General features: G+C 35.2%; 1 protein-coding gene across 7 annotated transcripts in view; it reads right to left on the minus strand.

Moving 5' to 3' along the window:
- Nucleotides 1–23,002, minus strand: part of SOX5 (SRY-box transcription factor 5) — a 1,013,639-nt gene that overhangs the window by 548,734 nt on the left and 441,903 nt on the right. For all 7 annotated transcript variants that reach the window (XM_049627167.1, XM_049627170.1, XM_049627165.1 and 4 more), the window contains one exon: nt 8,018–8,129. In XM_049627167.1, the coding sequence (XP_049483124.1) occupies nt 8,018–8,019 (2 nt within the window). In that variant the 5' untranslated portion in view covers nt 8,020–8,129. The remainder of the gene's footprint in view (nt 1–8,017; nt 8,130–23,002) is intronic.

Raw genomic sequence — 23,002 nt, forward strand, 5'->3', positions numbered from 1 at the left:
TTTTAATTAAGAATGGGATTTGTAGGACAATTAGTGAGATGTAATATTCTTTGCAAGAAACAGTACCCTTATTGGAAATACCACCTAAAATGGAGCGGGGGCATTTGGAGCTGCACAGAGACTTATATCTATGGGTTTCTACAGTTAATGAGAAAGAAAAATACAAGGAAAATGTAGGTACCTCACCTGAAATCCAGGAATACAAATACCGTTTGCCTGTTTTTTTTTTCCCCTCCTTAATTTTTCTTTTTAATTTAAACCATAGAAATCTGTGCTGTTGAGATTTCAACCAGGTAATCATCTTATCATTAATACGTTTATGTTATTTCTTCATATTGACTTTAAACCACTGATCATTAGGAGTATACCTCATCTTTTTTGATGATTTTACAAGGACATAATAATATACTTAATAGTAATAAAGGCAACGAACTCTCCAGTTATTTTTGGTATGCTCAGCTGTCCTGACATTAAAAAGAGGGCTTTTTCTTACAGTATAGAAAATAATTTGTGTAATTGTTTAAATGTTGGAATGACCATTTCCTTTACAGTACATGAATTTTCATGTGTTATAAAAACTAACAATGTATTTATTAATCAAATGCCTGATAATTTCCCATGTCTATTCAATTAATTTCATAACAAAATTTTCATTTTTCCTTTATAAGCAATAAGATTAAACATTACCAAGTGAGTTAAGGGATCTCCTTTCTCTAGCAGATGGAAAAGATACTAACAGTGAGTATGTCACCAGATATTATGCTGTCAATAATAAAGGCCAAATACATATAATCACATATATGTCATTTTAAACAGTGTAGTAAGCCCAAAACTCTTCACTATTTATTCTATAGTATTAAGCATATTCTATCTGCCAGGCATTACACCAGACAATGGTAGAGTACAATATACAACGAGGATATCTTAATGCAGTTTATCATATGCTGGAATGACATACATCTAAACCAGTATAATCAGTCACACTGTGTGAAGGGCAGTAGATACACAAATAGGTATAAGATTTCTTTCATTGTACAAATTGAAAGTGCAAATTCCCCACTATGGCAGGCAGGCTGGATAGAATCTATGGTAGCTTTTGAATTCCCACCTGAAAAGCATCATGGGAAGTATATTAGGGTTGAGAATGAGATGTACAGAATTTAACTTGGGGAAGGGGTAAAAAAGAACACTAAAGGGAACAGAAACATGTGGATTATAATAAGGAATATTTAGTGGCCCATTATTTGATGATGCTATTTATATGGGATTAGGGCAAGGCAGGTCTGGAAGTTCAGATTGAGGCCATAGTGTAGCTGGTGGCCCTTAAGTGCTATCCTCAACTGCAATCGATTGGTGTAGGAAGAGATGGGGAGCCGGATAAGGACCTCCAAGGCTACTTGAGGATTTCAAATGAGAAGGGATGAGAGAATGGGGTTTTTTCTGTGCCAAAGGAAAGGAGAAGATGCATGAAACAGAAAAAAAAAATGTGCTTTGGAAACCAGATATGGTGGCTGAGAAGAGGAAAGGAGCCAATGTGATCACAAAGGTCTTACACCAGGCTGGCTGGATCTATAAATGGTTCGACCATGTGAAATTGCCAACTCAATACATCCTTCAAATAATATTTGAAGAAAGGCAGTAGAGAGGGAAGAAAGCTCCAAGGAGAAAAATGTGGTTTGTGTCTAGATTCAAGAAACAAAAGGATGAAGTAGAGTCAGTAAAATGGTTACATGAAAGTCTCCTGTAGAGCTAGAATTCACACTTAATTTCCTTAGTATAACTGAAACATGGGAGAGTTGTTTTTCCCTCCAGTGTTAGCTTCAAAATATAACAGACTTCATATTTTGTATAACTTTCCAAAACCTAAAATTCCTGATTCATCATTTTGCTCCTTTACTGTCCTTTAACTAAAGCCCTATGTGTGGCATTTTTAAAATGAAATTTCAGTTTAAAAATATGTCTTTGTACACTTTATTTCAGAACACAGTAAAATATAAACATAACACTTCACCAATTCAAGCACACAACCAACCTACCAGTTACGATAACTTTGTAGTTATTATCAATTATCTTCAATTTCAAAAAATGGTTTTCCTCATGCAATTTTGAATCATATTTTACCTTTGATTTAATTCTATAACTTCAGTGGAAATTCAAAAGGTGTGTATTGTCCTTTAATAGCTGTCCCATTATAAGAAATGCTAAATCTTAACTATGGCTGTCTTGCTCCTGATTAATAAGCTTTGTAAAATGTCAATAATGTTAAATGGAGCTTCAGTATAATCATTTGGATATTTCCTTTATTCACTCTTTTTTTTTAATTTTAAAAAGTTTTTTAAGGTTATTCATTTTTGAGAGAGAGAGAGTCAGAGCATGAGTCAGGGAGGGGCAGAGAGACAGAGAGAGAGAGAGAGAGAGAGAGACAGAGACAGAGACAGAGACAGAATCTGAAATAGGCTCCAGGCTCTGAGCTGTCAGCACAGGGCCTGATGCAGGGCTCAAACCCATGAACCATGAGATCATGACCTGAGCTGACTGAGCCACCCGGGCGCCCCTCCTTTATTCACTAACTACCTTGTGGAGAAAGCGTCCATATCACACTTTCATAAGGATTATGTGGAAGACAGGCTGACTTCAAAATTCCCAAAGACCACCTGAAAATGGAGGGTATGTGTTCTTACAGGGTGATAATAAAGACAGCTGACCCACAGAGCCACCACATTCCAACCCAGTACCTTTGTTCAAAATAAAAGGCCCCATCCTTTGGACTGACCTTTCCCAGCAAACAAGAACTTAGCCAGAAAGAGGTGCAAGAGGTGAATGTCAGCTCTGTTCACCCCTATTCATCTCCTCAACTGGGCTCCTTTGGGCCATGGGAAAACTGCACAGTTGAGTCTGGGGCTCCAGCCTACCACATGCCAGGAATTCTGTTCTATGCATTCCATATACATTATCTCCATTAATTCTCAAAATAGCTCTGAGCTGCAATAATTGTGCCCATTTCTGAGGTTAGCTAACTTGCCTAAGATCACAGTTAGTGGCAGCATTCAAGTTGTTGGATTAGCATTCTGACCTCAAAGACCTCATTCTTATCCACAATGAATAATTGCCAGTATCATTATGTTAAACAAATATTTAATTTCATGCTTTTACATAACCATGCTTTGTTAATTATTTGGCTATTATATACATGTATATTAGTAGTCATGGGCTGATTAAGTCCCACATTTACAACATAGCAGTTTCCTTAGGTGACAACTTCCTAATAAATGGAGGGAGGTATATCTAGAAAGATTCCACCAAGGGTTTCAAATTTTGTCAGCTGAAAGAAGAAAAAACTATTCCATTTTGGAAAAAAAAAACTTGTCATTAACAGAAAAGAAAAACTACTATTAATTTTTGGAAAAGAAATCACAAACTACTATTAATGGGACAAAGAAATTAACTCTAAAAGTATCTCTCCCTTTAATGCCCTCTTCAAAATAAAAGCCTATTCAGCACACTCAAATTAGTAAAAAAAAAATCCCCCAAATTAAGATAAACAGTATAAGTTATCCACACAGACAAGCGAGCCTATGCTTAAAAACAAAACAAACAAAAAATCAAATTACACTAATAATATTTTACTTGGTAATAAAATAGTTCTTAAAGCATTTCTCAACTCAAACTAGTTTTGCCAAATCAAAAATTTTCTTTTGGGTAGTTAAGAAGGCCAAGAGTATACCAAATGATTTAAAAACCATTTTCCCTATTACCATCCATTTTCCCAAAGGCAGCACTGGCAAACAATTTGGCTGTTAAGGGAGAGAAAACATTGTACATTTTTTTTTCATTGTCAAAATAAACCTTAGTTAAGAAACTGCTGGTTGCAAATAATTTAAAACCTCTCAAGTATTGGGTAAAATCAGTATATACTGCAGGCTACATAACCTTAGAATGTTTTCCCCTTAAGACATGATTCAAGAAACAATGGAGAGTGCGTGCTAATTCCCCCAGTACCTGTATAAATGTCACAAGAATAGAAAATCCATTTGCTTGTTTTTAAAGTAATCTTAAACTCACAGACTTTGGATTATAGAATTTCACAAACAAGAAGTGGACGTTGAGGGGGGGAGGAGGGAGAGAGGGAGGGAAAAGGAGGAGGAAGAGTAAACTGCCACACCTTAGGAAAATTTAGTTTCAAAATATATTAATGGAGCTAGAGGGCAGGAGAAAACTTCAGAAATGATTTCCCAGGGACTGATGTTTCACCCATGAAATCAAACTTTAAAAATGATGTTATTATTTCATTTCTAGTAACTATAGTTCTCTCCATGGAGTCTGAGGGGCCTGAGAAGCCCAGGAGAGTCAAAACATTCAGGAAAACAGTTCTGGTTTTGTTTTTTGTTTTTTGTTTTTCCTTTTAAATTAGTCACTATATACAAATCCACTGAGGGTGGTGAGGATTTTCAAACTCATTGAACACATGACTATAAAATACAAAAATATAATCAAATATTCAAGGTTTAGAATGTTATATTCATTCATTCAATGAATCATTATTTTTGTCCCAGCAATATTTCAAGAATACTTCCAAAGTGCCAAAGACAGGGTTCCAAGATCTTTAAACAAAAATGACATATAAATATCATGTTTTCACAAAATTTAGAATGACCTGTTTTCTTAATTATTTAAATATACATTTAATTAACTTAGTACCAACGGCTCCTACATATGTTTCTACATATTGGACACTGCCCAGGCAGCTACAGTACAACCACATGTTTAAAGAACTACCAAGTGCATTCTCTCTCTTTCTCTCTTTCTCCCTCCCTCCCCACAATGTACATAATGTATATCTATCTATAGCTATATGTATATATATGCACATATATATTAGATTGTTTTTATTGCATAATCATTAGCAATAATAATTATTGTTCCATAAATTACCAGAATATTAATCATAATTATGAGTGAAATGCATTGATAAGACAAAAGGTTGTAACGACAAATTTTCAAAGACAGATGCTGTGGTTTAATTGTGATGCCCTCCTTGTGCACATATTTAAACAGTAATATGAAGCAATAAATATTCCTTATCTTTATTACTCATCTTCTCTTGTGTCCATTTTTACTTTTATGTGGTTATTAAAGTATATGGAATAAAACCAATTAGGTGCTTTGCCTACAAGTGTCAGGCAGATCTACTTGGTTACTAGAGTGTAAAGGTCTACATGGGGAAGATAAATTTATCTTTGATAAAATGATTAAAATGGCAGATTATATGCTCTTTATTCCAGCTGAGAGAAAATGCCCTGCAAAGTGATTATGAATGTGATATATTGGGGAGCAAGAAACTTCAATTTAAGGTGTAACCTCCAGTTATAAATTCTGAGATCATTTAATTTTCTACTGCAAATAATATGTTTGGAATATGAGGAAACAATCCATCCCACTTTTCTAGGAAACGATTCTTAAATATTTTTTCCTCTTTGGAAATCTTCCTTTTAATAGTACTTAAAAGTATATGGATCTAAATATTTACAGTCTCCATTTATTCAAGTAACAGGCAAAAATAAAAGCATCTTGTTTCTGCGCACCACCCCCACCCCCCACAAATACAGCCAACAGGGTCTCAGTATAATGAAGAGAAAGACAGGCCTCTTTAGTCTTCACCATTCTTCCAACTAATATCCCAGAAATGGGCCAAAAAGCAGGCAGAGGGTTTTACATTCCCCTAGGAATGCTGTGAGCAACGAGTGAGAACCTCTGAGCTTACATTTTAGAATTCTTAAAAGGAAGTATAGACACCCATGACCATAAATCTCAGCTTCTTTGCCCAGTAAATCAAGGTTGTATCAACACAGGGCTACCGAATCAAAAATATATTGATCCTACATATTTTCAATATCAGTCTAATGGCGAAAGTAGATTTTAACAGAAAGGATTCATTTTGAAGATAGACTGAACTTCTCCCCACCCCCAATAATGATGACCTCTGGAGAAGCTGTTTTAGCAACTGTCCACTGTTGTCATTTATATAATGTGGTACGTTTTTTTTCTCATTAATATAAGAGCAGCATAGTATCACAGTTTCTGCTAGCAAAAGCTGCCTTAGTGAGGCTTGCATTGACACTGAACTACCAAACATTGCCATGCATACCTGCCGAATCCAGAAGAAACTATCAAACACTATTTGGTAGAGCAGGGGAAGCATGGAGAGGAGACACACATACGGATTTGATTACTTGAATGTAAGTGAATAATCTAGCAATCTAATATTAATTAAGATATTTTGAATGATTTACTAAACACTACAGGCTAATTTTAGTCTTCCTTCTAGCTATCTATCTTCTGATCACTACTATTTCAGATGATTTGCTGTTTCCACTTGAATATGGCTATAGATTCTTACATTGATAAAATATTTTTTCCCCTAAATCAGTCATTCACAAACATTTCCATCTCAACACATTTGAGAAACATTATACAATCCTATCGACAACAGCAGTCCATTATGGCAGTAAATCTTAATTAGGGACATATATTTAAAAGAGAAGTAATTTTTAAAGCGCCTTGTTCACTCGGCCTTCTGAATTGCACCCCGTAGAAGGGTTGTATCCTATGGTTCACAATCATTTCCAATTTACTGAATAAAGTAACAAAATGTTTAATTATCAGTTTTTATGCCTGAGATACTTATAATAAAATTGCTGATGACTCCTTAAAGAGTATTTAAATAACACCAGTAATATACTGGTTGCAAATGAAAAATACTGGTATTCATCCAAAAGTCAGTAACATATCTGTGTGAAAATATCTGTACATTTCAGAGGGTAAAAATATTAGTGAAGAGGGAAGATAAAAGAAACATAATTTCTAGCTGATCAATAATTCCTTATTTTAGCTCTTGCTTCTAACAAATTCCTCCATATCAAGGAGAGAGCAGATTTTCTGCCTCATCCTAAAAAAACAAAGAATGACTGCTATTCCCTTCCCCCCAGTTTCTATATACAGTCACTAAAACCATCTGCATTCCAGTCGTCATTACAAATGATCGCTTTGCCAGATCTAGTCCCATAAATTGATATATTGGAAAAACTGGCATGAATATTTTAATGCCCTGACATCCTAAAGAATGAGCTTTAGGTTTTATTTTTATATATGAATATTAGGAATGTATATATGATTATACACAAATGTCTTTATATATTCATGCATAGAAAAATTAATCAAATAGAAAACTTAATTTTTGTTAATCTTTTAATGTATATGCTACAGAGTTATATTGTCATCTTTGATAAATGTGGGAAATTGAGGCACAGAAGTACCCTCTAGGTGATAACCAAACAGCATATGACAAAGAGCAGAAAGACTGGTAAAATGCCCATGCCTTATGTGCTTTCCTCTCTGGTCTAAACACCAGATTGCCATAGAGATTCCTATAAGGAATTCTTTAAGATGAGACCTGAATAGTTAAAGTAAATGAAAGATGTATTCTGAATGTGGGGATTCTCAGCTACTATATTTCCTTCTTCATTTCTGTAAAGTTAGTTGGCTCTCTACAAGTGTTTGGGATAATAAAAGCATTTATATAAAGTAGTTCTAGTAGCTTTTTACAATTATTAAACTACATCTATTACATAAGAAATGGAAAGCATATAGGTGTATTTTTTCCTTCAATGAAAGGAATAAGAGCAGGTATAACAATTTAAGGACAAAGAATCAGTATGCCCAAAATAGGCGTTTAATGACTAAATATTTTAGATGACTAAGAATCAGAATATGTGATTTTAAAATATCTTGAAATCCCCATAAAATGGAGATTACCTCATATTGTAATTTTTTTCTTATCCTTATTAATCTTCTTATACTTTTTGTTGACGTAGATCTTGCTTTTAAAGGAAACAGCAAATCCATCATTTGCAAGTGTCTTTTCCAAATCCTTAACTTCACACTCAGTGAAAGTAATTATTTGCCTCACTTTGTAATGATAGTTGGCTAATGGAAGGGAAGCATAAACTCATTCACTTACATTTCTGTGTGACCATGAAGAGCGCTCCTGGAACGATAAAGTGTTCCTTCTTACTATCTGGTTAAAGACCACTGACTATAACAGCCCGAGAGCTCAAGGAAACATACGGCTCCTGCAAGTGAGACAATAAAATTATATATTAGTAGGATTATCTGTAACAAAGGCACAAATATAAGAAAATAACTATGGTCAGTGAGTCCCCTCAGCGGAAAAAAAAATCAGACTGTTGGACAAATATTTGGATAAATGGAAATATTTGGATTAAAATATATCCAAAGTATCTGCAAGTTTTACTGTACATTTCATTATTTTGGTTCACAGCTTACTTGTACCAATACACTCTCAGTGTCAGATAGAGCAAGATATGTGCCTTAAGCACTTCGGGGTAATTGGCGGTGCGTTTTGGGCACCCAATCTGAAAGTAAATCATGAGACCGTAGGGACTGACATTTAAAGACAGACTAAATTGCGTAACACTGAAATATCTGAACTAGAGCTCTGTGCTCTTGGGAGGATTTGGAGAGGGATGCCACTGAACACCTGACAGACAAGACTGCTTTTTGTTGTTTTTCGAGCCTACAAGTTGACAGAGAAGTGTCGACACCTTATGGAAAAACCTGAAAAACATTCCAGTGAGCAAGAGTTCTGCTGCTCTATTTTCTGTACTTTCTTTCTTTTAATTGTCATTCAGAAAAACTTTTGAAGAACAAAGCCCAAGTGCGTTCTTAAGTTTGGCTCTTTGTTCACCAATTCAAAAAATAAACTTGCTTTGCGACGTTGCCTGACAAGAAATCACAATATTTCAGACACGCTCAACTTCTCAGAGGAATACACAGTAGGTATTGATGTTTTTTAAATATCACATGTCTTGTATTTAAGCTGAAACACAATAAAGGGAATATAGAATACGAATGAAATAGAATTCTATATCATAACAAAATTATTAATGATATTTTGTTGTACATTGTATCAATGATGTCTTACTGCATGAAACTAATGGCAAAATTTGAAATTTGAAAAGCATCTAAAATACAAATTAGATTTTCACACAAAAAAAGAGGAAGTATAAAGTGAATAGGGGATACTGTTCTATAATAAATTTTAATGAAACAGTCCAGTAATGGGATGACAGAGGCAAATGGCAAAAACGATTTACCAGCATAAAAGAAATCCATTCTAAGATTGAAACTATAGTATTTTTCTTTAAAAGAATCCAGTCTCTCAAGATGTGATACACGGAAATCCTAGTTAGGTGGGGGCTATTAGAGTCATCTAGTCATTTATTTTTTTCTAACTATTCTTTCATTTCCACCTACCCCCTCCTTTTTCACCTACTGAAATTCTACTCATCTGTTTAAATGCAAGCTCCCCCATGATGCCTTACCTGAAATCTGCAATCAGACCATTAACTCTTTCCAAGATATTGCTTGTTTAATCCAGCCTCTGTCTGGGTGCTTTGTGGGATGGCATTTACTGCTTGACAGAGCACTGCATTTTTGAACTACTTTACATCCTAGAAAATTCTTTCTCACCGCAAGCCAAACTGAACTCCCTATAATTTTAGCATGCATTCAATAAACATTTAGAGAGTGGCACCTATTTAGTATTAAAATGGGTATGAGGTACAAATGTGAATAATGTACAGTATCCGGCCCAATTTAAATCCTGGCTCTGAGAAAGTTTCTTTTCCTCTTGATTTTAACATTATATGTGCTCATTATAGCTGTTGAAAACTTCATAAAACATAAAGAAGAAAATAGTGATGACCCATAGCTCAACTACCAAATGGATGGTAACTATTTAGGTTTGTTGTATCCCGTCCTTGTCTGCTCCCTCCACCCTGTGCCCCCACCTGTCTTCAGTTCTCCCCACAACCCCAGTATCTTTTATCACAGTTAGAAGCTAAGTTGGTTTCTGCTTAGCTGGTTACTGCTACATACTTTCAACCAGAGTCCACGCAGAATGTTGGTACCCTAGAAGAAGGGAAACCCATTTGACCTCAAGGGCATTGGTTTTCATCCCACCCCTATTCCTGAAGAAAGTCCTCAGGTTACAGGAAAGTGGGTGTGGCTGAATTTATCTCATTCATTGTCTTCTTTCTCTGTTATTTTGGGGAAGAATACATCTCTAAAGAAAATTGTATTTACTTTCTAGTCTTGGGCCAAATGCTATTGATTTTTTTCCAATTATTTAATTGGATCTACTTTAATGACCCCACCAAGGAGAATTCTCTCTTTACAAACAGGGTCTCTACATTATTGGACCAGCAGAATATTATACTTCTTATCCAGTCCTGGGAAGCGATATCTGTCCTAACTTTTAGAGGCTGAACCACATGGCATCTCTTGAAGTAGTCTGCTTCCCCAGTAAATCGCACCCCACAAGAGATGGTCTGGCCCATAAAGCCTACAGACTCTTCTTCTGGCAGAAACTGGTTAGACCTAATGGTCCTTTGTACTAAAATTGGGGTTAAGCCATTTTACTAAAGGCTGCATGTTGAGCGGACCCTAAGGATCATTATCCAAGTAACTGATGTAAAAGTTTCACAGATCAAGACAAGATACCTGTGTAAAGACACCTATAATTGATTGTAAAAACGTACACAAATTCTTCCCACACCTGTATGAATACCCTTTTACAATGTAACTTTACAGCTGCTCCCATTAAGAGGTAAAGTCTATTTTCCCAACCCTAAATCTAACATGAGCAGTGGTCCAAGAAAGCACTTGTGTTTGGGGAGTGTTCACTCTTGCTGCTTTTTAGACCCCAAATATTTCCACACACAGCCTGAGCTAATACACTAGAGGAAGTAAGACCATATGGGTAGATGCCCCAACCATCCAAATTGGATTCATACAAGAATATGAGCTAAATAAAATGGTGGCTGTTTTAAGCCACTAAGTTTTGAAGTGGTTTGTTAATAATAAAAAATGGTAATGGGTACAATACCTTTCTTACCCAATCTGTTAATCAATACTTTGTGGTTAGGGCTATTCAACCAGTCAAAATGTCACCAAACTGTGTGTTCCATGATCAACACCCTCAAAGGAACTTTTCTACATTTTGTCCAAAAAGAATTCATTATATCAAAAGAATATAATATTTTCACGTTTATCTGTATTGATACTTGTCATCCTAGTTCATTCATTTTAACCATTAAATGAATAAACCTTATACTTTGTCGGAAAAATTTCAGTTGTTCATTTTCTTCCAATCAAATATTGCCAAATTGCACTCCAAAGTCACTGTACCAATTTCCACTACTATTAAAATTGTAGGAGAGCTCTCACTGCTCTTCACCCTTATCAACATTGACACTGCCATTCATTTGTGGCAATCTGATGAGTATGAATGGTATATTATTTTAATTTGAATTTCTATCACAAGTGGTGAAGTTGCAGATAATTTTATTGGGCACATAAGTAAGATGCCTGTTTATCCTTGTTGCCCATTTTACTATTAGGTTGTTTGTTTGTTTGTTTGTTTTTCTTCTGCTGAAGTTTTAAATGCTTATCATTTGGTGGCTATAGGTTTTACAATATCTCCTGTTAGTGGCTTAGTTTTGTTTTGTTTAGTTCTTTTCATGGTCTCTTTTGATGTATAGAAAATGCAACTTATTGAGGCCAAATTTACTAACCTTTTCCTTTATGAAATCCTACTTAAACTTGAGGTCATAAAAATACTCCAATTTTTAACTGTAGAATTTTTGAAGTTTTGCTTTCCACTTTCAGATTTTCAAGCCACCTGGAATTTATTCTGTCACCAAGATCTAATTTTACTTTTTTCCATATGGATAACCAATTGTCCTTGCACCATGTACTGAAGAGCCCACACTTTCCCTACCAATTTGTAATGCCACCGTGGTCAAAAATGATGCCTTCATACATGAATTTAACTGTTTCTCGACTCTCAATTCTTCCCTTCTCTGATCTATATGATGGACTTAAAGCCAATCCATACTGTGTACACTTTTTGGCTGTATAATAAATAATTAAATTTTAGGGAAAGCTATTCTCAAATCTACACTTTTTCAAAATTGTCTTGGCTACTTCCTCCTTTCTTTTGTTTCCTCAAGTAAATCATCTACAAGTAGAGCCTCCCTTTGGGAATGGTTGGCGATAGCCTGAACTTTACTAAAGACTGTGCATTACAAATCCTCTTTTCACCCCTCACCATCTCCAGTCCCAACAAACACATGTGTATGCATGTACGTACACACACACACACACACACACACACACACACAGATTGTGCGTAGACAGAGGAGAGAGTGTTTCTTGATTATTCCAAAAAGCATAAGAAAGGGGAAAAAAAGACAATTATAAATTACAGGATTTTACAATTAAGTAAAACAGAATTTGAATAGTTTCTTTCTTAACTCTATTAATATAATATTATCTTCCTCAAGTAGGTGATCTCCTCCTTTCTCATCCCATATAATGTTGGGGAACTTTCTTTACTGACTTGCCCTCTCCCTAGATTTTGTTTTTGTGTTTGTTTTTTGAAACTTGAACAGAGTCTAGATTTCAGCTTTCCTGACAGAGGATTCCTGGTACCTCTTCCTCTTCTTCTGCATTGGAATCCCTTTGATTATACTATCAAAAATAACTTTTTAAATAGCAACTCATTCCTTTAGACTCATCCTCCTTCTTACAATCTGACATTGTATTCCAAGATTACCTTAGTCAACCTCTTAGCCAAACAGTTCATTTTTGCTGATTAAAATTAAATTCAAGGATCAATTCTTCTCATTGTTACTGTTGTGTGTGTGTGTGTGTGTGTGTGTGTGTGTGTGCGCGCGCGCGCATGCGCGCGAGTGCGTATCTGAGTGGTAAAATATACATGACATAAACTCACTGTTTTAACCATTTCATAGTGTACAGTTTAATAGCATTTAATATAGTTGACCTTTAAACAATACAAGGGTTAGGGACTCCAACTCTCCTCACAGTAGAAAATTCACATACAACTTTTAACTCTCCAAAAACTTTACTAATAGCCTACTGATGACCAGAAGCCTTACCGATAACAACAGTCAATTAACATGTTTGGTACATCATATGTATTATATACAGTACTCTTACAGTAAAGTAAGTTTGAAAAGAAAAAAAAATGTTAAGATAACCATAAGGAAGAGAAAACACATTTACAGTACTGTACTATAAAACCTCAGTGAATAATTGGACTCAGGCAGTTCAAACCCATGCTCTTCAAGGATCAGCTGTATATTCACAATGTTATGCAACACAGCCTCTATCAGTTCCAAAAAATGTTCATCATTCCAAAAGGAAACCCTGCACCCATCAAACAGTCACTCCTCCCTGGCCCTCCCCCCTGGGCTCCTTCACCATTCTACCCTTTTATTTCTATGAATTTAACTACTCTAAGCACTTCATATACATGGAATCATACAATATTTGGGTTTTTTTATAGCTGGCTTATTTCACATAGCATAATATCTTTAAGGTTCAGCCATGTTGTAGCAGGTGTCAAAAAAGCTAAATAATGATCCATTGTGTATACATAACACACTTTATTGTTTCATTCATCTAATTATGGACATTTGGGTTATTTCCACCCTTTGGCTATTGTGTATAATGCTGCTAGATACATTTGTGTAAAAGTTTCTATGTGGACATATGTTTTCATTTCTGTTGGGTATATATCTAGGAGTGAAACTACGAGGTCATACAGTAACTTTATGTTTAACTTTTTGAGAAACTGCCAAACTCTTTTCCACAGTGGCTTCACCATTTCACATTCCAAGCAGCAATGCATGAGGGTTCCAATTTCTCCACATCCTTACCAACACTTCCCACCACCCTGATGGATAAAAAAGTTATCTTTCATTGGGGTTTTGATTTTCATTTCTCTAATGACATGACATTGAGCATCTTTCCTTGTGCTTATTGGCCGTTTGTATACTTTCTTTGAAAAAATGTTTATTCAATCCTTTCCTACTTTTTAATTGAGTTGTGTTTTTGTTGTTATAAGTTACTTATATATCCTAGATACTAAACTCTTATCTTACACAATTCACAAATATTTTCTCCCATTCTGTCAGTTATGCCCTCATTCTCCTTATTTTAAATTTTTTTTAATATTTATTTATTTTTGAGAGAGACAGAGCATGAGCAGGGGAGGGACCGAGAGAGAGGGAGACAGAGGATCTGAAGTGGGCTCAGAGCTATCAGCACAGAGCCAGATGTAGGGCTTGAACTCACAAGCCATGAGTTCATGACCTGAGCTGAAGTCAGACACTTAACCCATTGAGCCACCCAGGTGCCCCTATTTCTTCTTTTGTTGCTTATACTTTTGGTGTCACATATAAGAAACTACTGCCTAATTCATTTTCATAAATATTTGCCCCTGTATTTTCCTCTAGTACTCTTATAATTTTTAGTCCTTATTTTTAGGCATTTGATTCATTTGGAGTTAATTTTTACATATGGTATCAGTTAAGGATTAATTCTACAAAAAGGATTTTGCCATCTTTTGTATGTAAATATCCAGTTGTCCAGCATTAATATTAGTTTAAGAAGCTAAATCACCAATTAAACAAGTGAGCAATGAATTCAGTTCAATGTGAATAGTCTTCTCTCGTTTTTTTTTTAATTTCTAAGTGTTTTTATTTATTTTTGAGAGATAGCAAGACAGAGTGTGAGCAGGGGAAGAACAGAGAGAGAGAGAGAGGGAGACACAGAATCCGAAGCAGGCTCCAGGCTCCAAGCTGTCAGCATGGAGCCCGACATGGAGCTCGAACTCACAAGCCGTGAGATCATGACCTGAGCCGAAGTCAGACGCCCAACCAACTGAGCCACCCAGGCACCCCTGGTCTTCTCTCATTTCTATGATTGGTACCCAAATGTTTTATTTTCACGATATATGTACTACTGTCTATCACACTCTCATTTGATGTACATCTTGGAATAAGCTGTGAACTTTCACTGTTGCATAGAAGTTCCATCCTATCTCACCTTTTTTTTTTTAAGTCCACTCTGTAATCCACCTTCCATATTATTGCTATTTAAACTTTTGAGCATATTTGTATTTCACCTGGTTATTCTTGCTTTATTTTCAGTGAAGTTCTGAGCATTTACAGAGAACTGAGTTCTGAGAATCTAGAACATTCTATGTCACACCTATCAACTTCCAAAGTTTCCAGCTTTACCAATTTACTTCCTTATCTTCCTTACTTTCCATAAGTTTTAATCACAAGAATGGTATGATAATGTCTGGAAATAGGTAGTGGTCAGCGACTTTTGTAAGGCATCATGAGCCCTTTATTATTAACAGAATTGGTTACAGTTAAAGCTTAACTGAAACGATGTTAGTGCTCACCTCCTTATTTCACCACTTAGATCTATTAATATCTACATTAGTACTTTTCACCATGAGTTCTCTATTATAAATTTCCTGCTCTTAGGGTTTCTGAAGCCAATCTTCTATTTTTAGTCTTAGCATAATATTACAAAGGTAAGACTGCTTTGGAAATACTTAATTTAGGATACCACTTAACAAATCCATTCACACACACACACACACACACACACACACACAAGCTTTCAACTGCTTGGGACATTGGTATAAATTTGACCCCTCTACTGAGTTCCTTCACCCACTGATGTGCTAGCTGTACCTATAAATTACAAGACTTATTAACAAGGGAAGTTCCCAGAAATGGTCATAGGGCTTAAATGGATTTGAATGCTATCACTGTCTTGATAAACTACATATTCTTTTTTGGATAGCAAAAGGAATCTAAAGGAGAGACTGGGTGGCTCAGAAAGTTAAGCGTCCAACTTCGACTCAGGTCATGATCTCATGGTTTGTGGGTTCCAGCTCCACATTGGGCTCTGTGCTGACAGCTCAGAGCCTGGAGCCTGCTTCAGATTCTGTGTCTCCCTCTCTCACAGTCCCTCCCCTGCTCATATTTTCTCTCTCCCTCTCTCTCTCTCTCTGAAAAATAAACATTAAAAAATTTTTAAAAAGGAATCTAAGAATGTGAGAACAAAAGCAGCATTGTCTTTAGTAAGACAACTTTCCTTTCCAAAAATGCTATGGCTTCTTCATCTTGAACCCTCAGCTCTCACCTTCTCCAGACTCTTCCTGAAGAGGCAGGTCTGCCCAGCTCCTGGACACACATTGACCAAGTGTGCTATTTCCACCAGAAGGAAAGGTCTGGCTCTTGCCCATCCCTCCAATTTTATCTTCTAAAAAGTATGCTCCCCACCATTTGTGATGTTCCAACCACACCCACATCCTTCCTGTTCCTTGAACCTGGCAACATGATGCTCACCCCCAAGACACCTTGCTTGCTGTTCCTGGACCAGGAAAGTCATCCTCTGCAATTCTTATGACTGACCTGTCCTCATCCTTCAGCTCCAAGTTCAAAGCAAATCTTTCCATAGAGGATCTAAATGTCTGCATCCTCTTTCCTTCCTTCATTACTAACACTCATGTCAATCTGTAATTACCTTTTTTAACTTAAACATTGTCTACTGCCCCCAGTAGAACAAAGTTGCCAGAGTAAGACCTCATTTGAATTGTGTTTGCTCTATCCACAGTTCCTAACATATAATAGGTGCTACATGTAATAATAAGTAACTATTGGAAAACTAAATGATCAGAACAATGCACATCAACTTATTGGTAAGAAAGTTAAAAAAAAATATGTGTATCATTCACATCTCCATCTTCTCTGCAGACTATGAATGGCAAAATATTACTTCTGGCTTTCTCCCCAATTTAGTATAAATTGCTATGATATACGCAGAGAATGAAAGTTACTTTTAACATTAATCTAATAGAAATAGGATGTATCTGGTCTTTCCATGCCAAAATAATCACATAGTTTTTAAAAAATATATATATAGGAAAACATTTGGACTATTCAATATTTTCAATCATCTGTGTACCATTACCTTCCATTAAATTGGATTCTTACAAGTTTAGTACATATCTCTGTGTCAGAGGATTTTCTCTAGTCATGTCTCTCACTTGGTTCTATTCTCCAAGTATAACCCTGACATTACAAACAACTAGGCTCCAAATCTCCACTAAATTATCTGTTCTTCTTTACTGAATACAGAATTGTTGTTTTGGCTGGAATTAGTCAGGCACAGTTAGTACAATAACACTCAGTGCCTTCCTGTGTAGCACCTGCTACATGTTATTTATTTCTTGTTAGCTACATAGTACAACAAATTGTGTCTTTTAACAGCTCATTGAGTAGAAGAAGAGAAAGTGATGGCAGTGGGATTGTTGAAAATGTTCAATGGTGTCAATATATTTCTTCTGAAATAATCCAGCTAGTAAATTTGCACTAATAACATTTATTTCTTTGGAAAATTTCTCTGCCATATAATTTCCAAATGACCTTGAGCAGACAGCAGCATGAGTAGAATAAGTACAGACAATGACCCCTGGCTTTTAATCTGTTAGCAAAGGTTATTTTAATTGAATAAATGCAGTATATGGAAATGAACCAATACTTCTTTTCAAAAAGCTTAAAAATGTTAAGGCAGCATTTGGATGTTAAATTTCGGTAAATTATTTACAGTTTTTTGGATTTAACAGTATGATTAAATGCCACATTGTTAAGAGAATAAAATCTATATTAAGAACTTTTCCAGAGTGTTACAAAGTCATTGGAACATCTTCTAGAACAGCACAGCTGTACTAAGGTCTCCCAAATCTATGTGTATGCACACATTTTACATTTCTCATCAAATCCACTAATTCGGTTTTACCAATGGGCATGATTCAACAAACAGCACTTGAATAAAGCGCAGGGAAAAGCAGTGGCTACTATTTTTTTTTCCCATCTGTGAATTTTGCTTTATTATGTTAGAGACTCCAATTGAACTTTGTTTCAAGCTATTAACCTATGACAGAAGACTGTGGAGATAAGATTTCACTGACATATAGAACAAAGAAAAAGAAAGAGTGTGAAAATTACAATGACAAGGTTGCCTTAGCAGTTTTGAGGTGGTAAAATGAAATCCCTGACTAATAGGCCTTGCTAACATAGGAAGGGTGAGGAAGTGAAGAAAGAAGGACAATCTTGGGTTGAACTCGAGAGTCTTCCTGAGGACCCATAATAGATACACACTGCTGTTGCAAACTTCAAACTGCAAAGCAAATTAAAGTGTGCCTCTAATTGTTATAACTTGTGCAAGAAGTTCGCATGCAAGAATAAATTAAGAAGCATTAAGAGTAAATTGTTGATGTTATCTAAGCAGGCTTTTTTTTGTGTGAGAAAACACCAAAATCTTTGTGCTACATTTTATAAATTATTCAGTCTTCCTGGTTTTCAGGAACTCAAATATCTTCAAGGGTTACTTCCTCTCAATATCACTATCTTAATTTTCAATTGAACTAAAAAAATAAAGTATAAGAGCATTATAAAATAGTCTAACCTATGAAAGAATTATTCATGAAGATTATATAACATCATATGAACAAGCCAATATTCTGTACCAAAGTTAGGCTCTAAATGCTGATTCGGGTAATATTTCTCAAATATGGGATAAAAGATTATGTGCAAGATATAATGGAGATATGAGCTTATTGTAGCTCATTAACAACAAAATCTTCTTCCTGAAAAACAATGCCAATGTTTTCCTTCCTAGCCAGCATATGTGTCTTCTGATGAGAGAAAATCGTTAAGGAAAGTATTAGAGGCTTAAAGCTAGAAGGAATGGACTATTCTAGTGTTGTTTTTCCAGAACGAGCCACAAGGATACGAGAAAATTTCAAGTCCCTATTTTGCAAACAGATTTTGAATCTCTTTATTTTTAAAATATTAAAATTTCACATGCATTATGATATATATATCATATTATGTGTATGTATAATATGACATAGATATGTGTGTGTGTGTGTGTGTATATATATATATATATATATATGATAAAATTTTACCTGTGTTATTGGTTGGATCATTGTGAATATGAATATATATGATCATTGTGAATATGAATATATATATGATATATATGTGTGTGTGTGTATGTATATATATATATATATATATATATATATATGATAAAATTTTACCTGTGTTATTGGTTGGATCATTGTGAATATACACACAGGAACATTTAATGAATGTATGTTTAACTAGAACTGAAAAACTACTGTGTTGAGAAATACATAAATCAGAAAAGATTATCACAATGAAATGATTTAAAAAATTCTATACTGAAATGACTATTGTTAGCATCAATTGCTTATTTACTTTAAGCAGTAAGTTACATCATCTATAGATTTTATTGATCCAAAGGCAAAAAAAAATAATGCTCACTGGAAAAGATACTGTTATAATCTAGAGATCACTTCTGGGAAACCAAAGGCACATCTTTAGAAGATCACGTAACCCACAGAGTTCATAGATGTAATTTAAGTAACCTCTGAAATTTTTCCATTAAAGTAATGAATTAAAAAAATAAATAGCTTATAGTACCTAAGACACATAGAGAATGCTTACTGACATCATAATCATCACTCTTGATACAGTGTCACTGCAAATAATTACTAACTCACAGCTCATGATGATGCAATATGTGCCATTCTGATATCCCATCAACAGAAGCCAGTGAGCACAGCCAAGAAAAGTATCCTTTCAGACATGACTCCACTGAAGGAGATCTTTGCAGATGAGCCTGGATTAAGTCACAGCACTTCCATATCTTGAATGCAATATTATGTCCCAACATGCTATTTGGGTTTTGTGGTCGTTTGGTTTATTCTTGGACAGCCACATAACCAAGGGCCTTGCTCATCAGTAAATAAAGTCTCCGACAACTATTGTTTCACTCAAGCCACACATAATCCTGGCAGACTGGACTTATTATTTTGAGTAGTTCAGATCACCACATTACTATAATCTAGAAGTCTCTGGATGGAAAGAATACTACTAAGAAAAAGCGACACAGTACATTATTCACTGAAGAATGAAGACAGCCATTACTTTTGGTCCTTCTGATAACATCAGTTATAATGTTGGTAGCTGATAAATTTATTTCACTGGTTCTACTGTCCCTTTTTTTGTCATGTCAAAGATGAATTTGTCCCTAAAACACACTTACTTAAAGTTTATATTAACAGCTTTGCTTCCAAGTACTCTTGTTACAAAAAATATATAAGTAAATGAATTAAACCCATTTTGCTTTTTAAAATATTTAGATGGAACCATGACAAATCTATAACCAGTCAACTAAGGAGCTGGTGAAATATAATGCAATTTCATAAAATATATAGTTGTTATAATTCAATTTTCAATGGAGATTATAAAATATTTCCTCAATTCTAACAACAAATTCTTTTTGCCAGTGAGTTACTCATTTAATGTAACTATATTCAGAACATGTGAATAAAGGGAATTTTCTGATAGGGAAAGGATTCAGGATAAATTTTTCTTAGAGACAATAAGGGCAGAAAGCAGCTTTAATACAATCACAACCAATTCAATAATTACTTCTGTTTTTTCACAATTTAGGAAATCATGTCTCATTCTTTTCCCTGATACTTAAGAAAATCCTCCCTCAGTAAGAAAAGAGATTACTGTACCATACTACTACTTACTTCTTAATCTTAAAAATGTTAAGAAAAAATGGATGCCTGGGTGGCTCAGTCTCTTAAGTGCCCAACTGTTGATTTCAGCTCAGGTCATAATCTCATAGTTTATGAGTTTGAGCCCCATGTCAGGCTCTGTGCTGATGGTGCAGAGTTTGCTTGAGATTCTCTCTCTCTCTCCCTCTCTCTCTCTCTCTGTCTCTGCCCTGCATTCTCACTCTCTCAAATTAAATAAATAAACTTTAAGAAGCAAGAAAAGAAAAAGAAGAACAAACCTTTGCCCTTGGGATAGGAAAAGATTTCTCAAATAAAGCATAAAGCACAAACTACATGAGAAAACAACTGACAAGTTTGATTTTGTAAAAATCAAATATTTGCACTTCAAAAGACAATGTAAAAAAATGGAAGGCAAGCTAAAGAACAGGTCAGTAGACTTGGAATACATATATCTGAAAAATAACTTGTATGCAGCAAAAGGAAAAAAAACCTCTTATAACTCCAAAATCAAAGAAACAATTCAGTATAAAACGGGCAAAATTTTTGAACATACTTTTTCATGAAAAAAGATGATTTTTCATTTTAAAAAGCAATGACCAGGGGTGCCTAGGTGACACAGTGGGTTAAGTGTCTGATTTTGGCTCAGGTCACGATCTCACGGTTTGTGAGTTCGAGCCCAGTGTCGGGCTCTGTGTTGACAGCTCAGAGCCTGGAGCCTGCTTCGGATTCCGTGTCTCCCTTCCTTTCTGCCCCTCCCCAGCTTGTACTCTGTCTCTGTCTCTTAAAAATAAATGAATGTAAAAAAAAAAAAATTAAAACAGCAATGGTTAGCTAGCACACAAAAAGACAATTCTGTTAATCATGAGGGGAATACAAAGTAAAAGCACAATGAGATACTACTTTATACCCATCAGAATGACTAAAAGGTAAAAGACTGACAATGCTGAGTGTTGCTGAGGATATAGGACCAGTGGTACACTCACGCAACTCTGCTGGTGGGGATCTAGAAATGTCGCGCCTACTTTGAAACACCGTGGCCAGTTTTTTTATTAAGCTGTATATAAACTAACTATATGACTCAGCATTCCATCCCCAGGTAATTACCTTCAAAAAATGAAATATGTGACTAGATAAAGACTTACACACAAAAACGGTCAGGCATCTTTATTCAGAATAGCCAAAAAATGAAAACAACTTAACGTTTATCATCAGGGGAATGGATAAAGAAAATGTGATATATCTATACAATAAAATCCACAATACAGAATGAACTATTGATAAACACAATAGTGTGGTAAATCTCAAAAAGTATGCTGGATTAAAAAAATAAAAAGGCAGACAGGGGCACCTGGGTGGCTCAGTGGTTAAACGTCCGACTTTGGCTCAGGTCATGATCTCATGGTTAGGAAGTTTGAGTCCCACGTTGGGCTCTGTGCTGACAGCTCAGAGCCTGGAGGCTTCTGCTGACTCTGTGTCTCCCTCTTTCTCTACCCTTCCCCCATGCATACTCTGTCTCTCTCTCTCAAAAAATAAACATTAAAAACAGGATTTTTTTTGTTTCTGTTTTTTTTTTAAGGCAGACACAAAGGAGTACATGCTAGTATGATTCCATTTATTTGAGATCCCAGAAAAAAAGCACACTAATCTAGAGAAAGCAGATCAATGGTTCAGACCATAAGCGGAGGAAATGACTGCCTTACAAAGGAGCATCCTCAAATTTGGAGGTTTGGAAATGCTCTGTGACTTGACTAAAGCTTACCGATTTGTACATATTAAACGAATGCCATTAATTGTATGTAAATTACACTTCAATAAAGATAGTTTTAACAAAAGAAGTACCTCCTCAAGTCATTGTTTGAAAACTGTGTCAATAAATATGATTGTGCATAATTATAGACTATTCTATTGGCAAAATATCCAAAAGTACATCTGGCCTCCAGGCAAACGAGGCAACGTAAAATGCGAAATAATTCATGCAAAGTGTATCTGCTAAATATTATAAAGACAAGTGAAGTCAAAAGGGTTGAAAATCACAAGAAAAATTGGAATCCATGTGACTGAACATGAATAAAAGAAATTAGAAATACCCGAACAGAGATGATAAATTTGATTAGCTAGTCTCCAAGACCAGTGAAATCTAATACAAAAACCAAATAAGACAAAGCTGCCAAAAAATGGAGGTGCGATAAAGAACAGCCCTAAAAGTATTGAGTTAATACTAACAATCTTAAGTGGAAGAAATGAAAATTAAAGCAAGCATTTTATTTTTCATATGCTCTTCCTCTGGCACTGTGCCTGTGTCTGCCTACCGGGTCCCTCTTAAAACTCTTCTGTATTCCCTTCAGGCAAATTTTGTTTCTTGTGCCCCAAACAGGTTATAACACCTAGGTTAAAAACAAAACAAAACAA

The sequence above is a fragment of the Panthera uncia genome, chromosome B4 (genome assembly GCF_023721935.1).
Source record: "Panthera uncia isolate 11264 chromosome B4, Puncia_PCG_1.0, whole genome shotgun sequence".
NCBI classification, from domain to species: domain Eukaryota; kingdom Metazoa; phylum Chordata; class Mammalia; order Carnivora; family Felidae; genus Panthera; species Panthera uncia.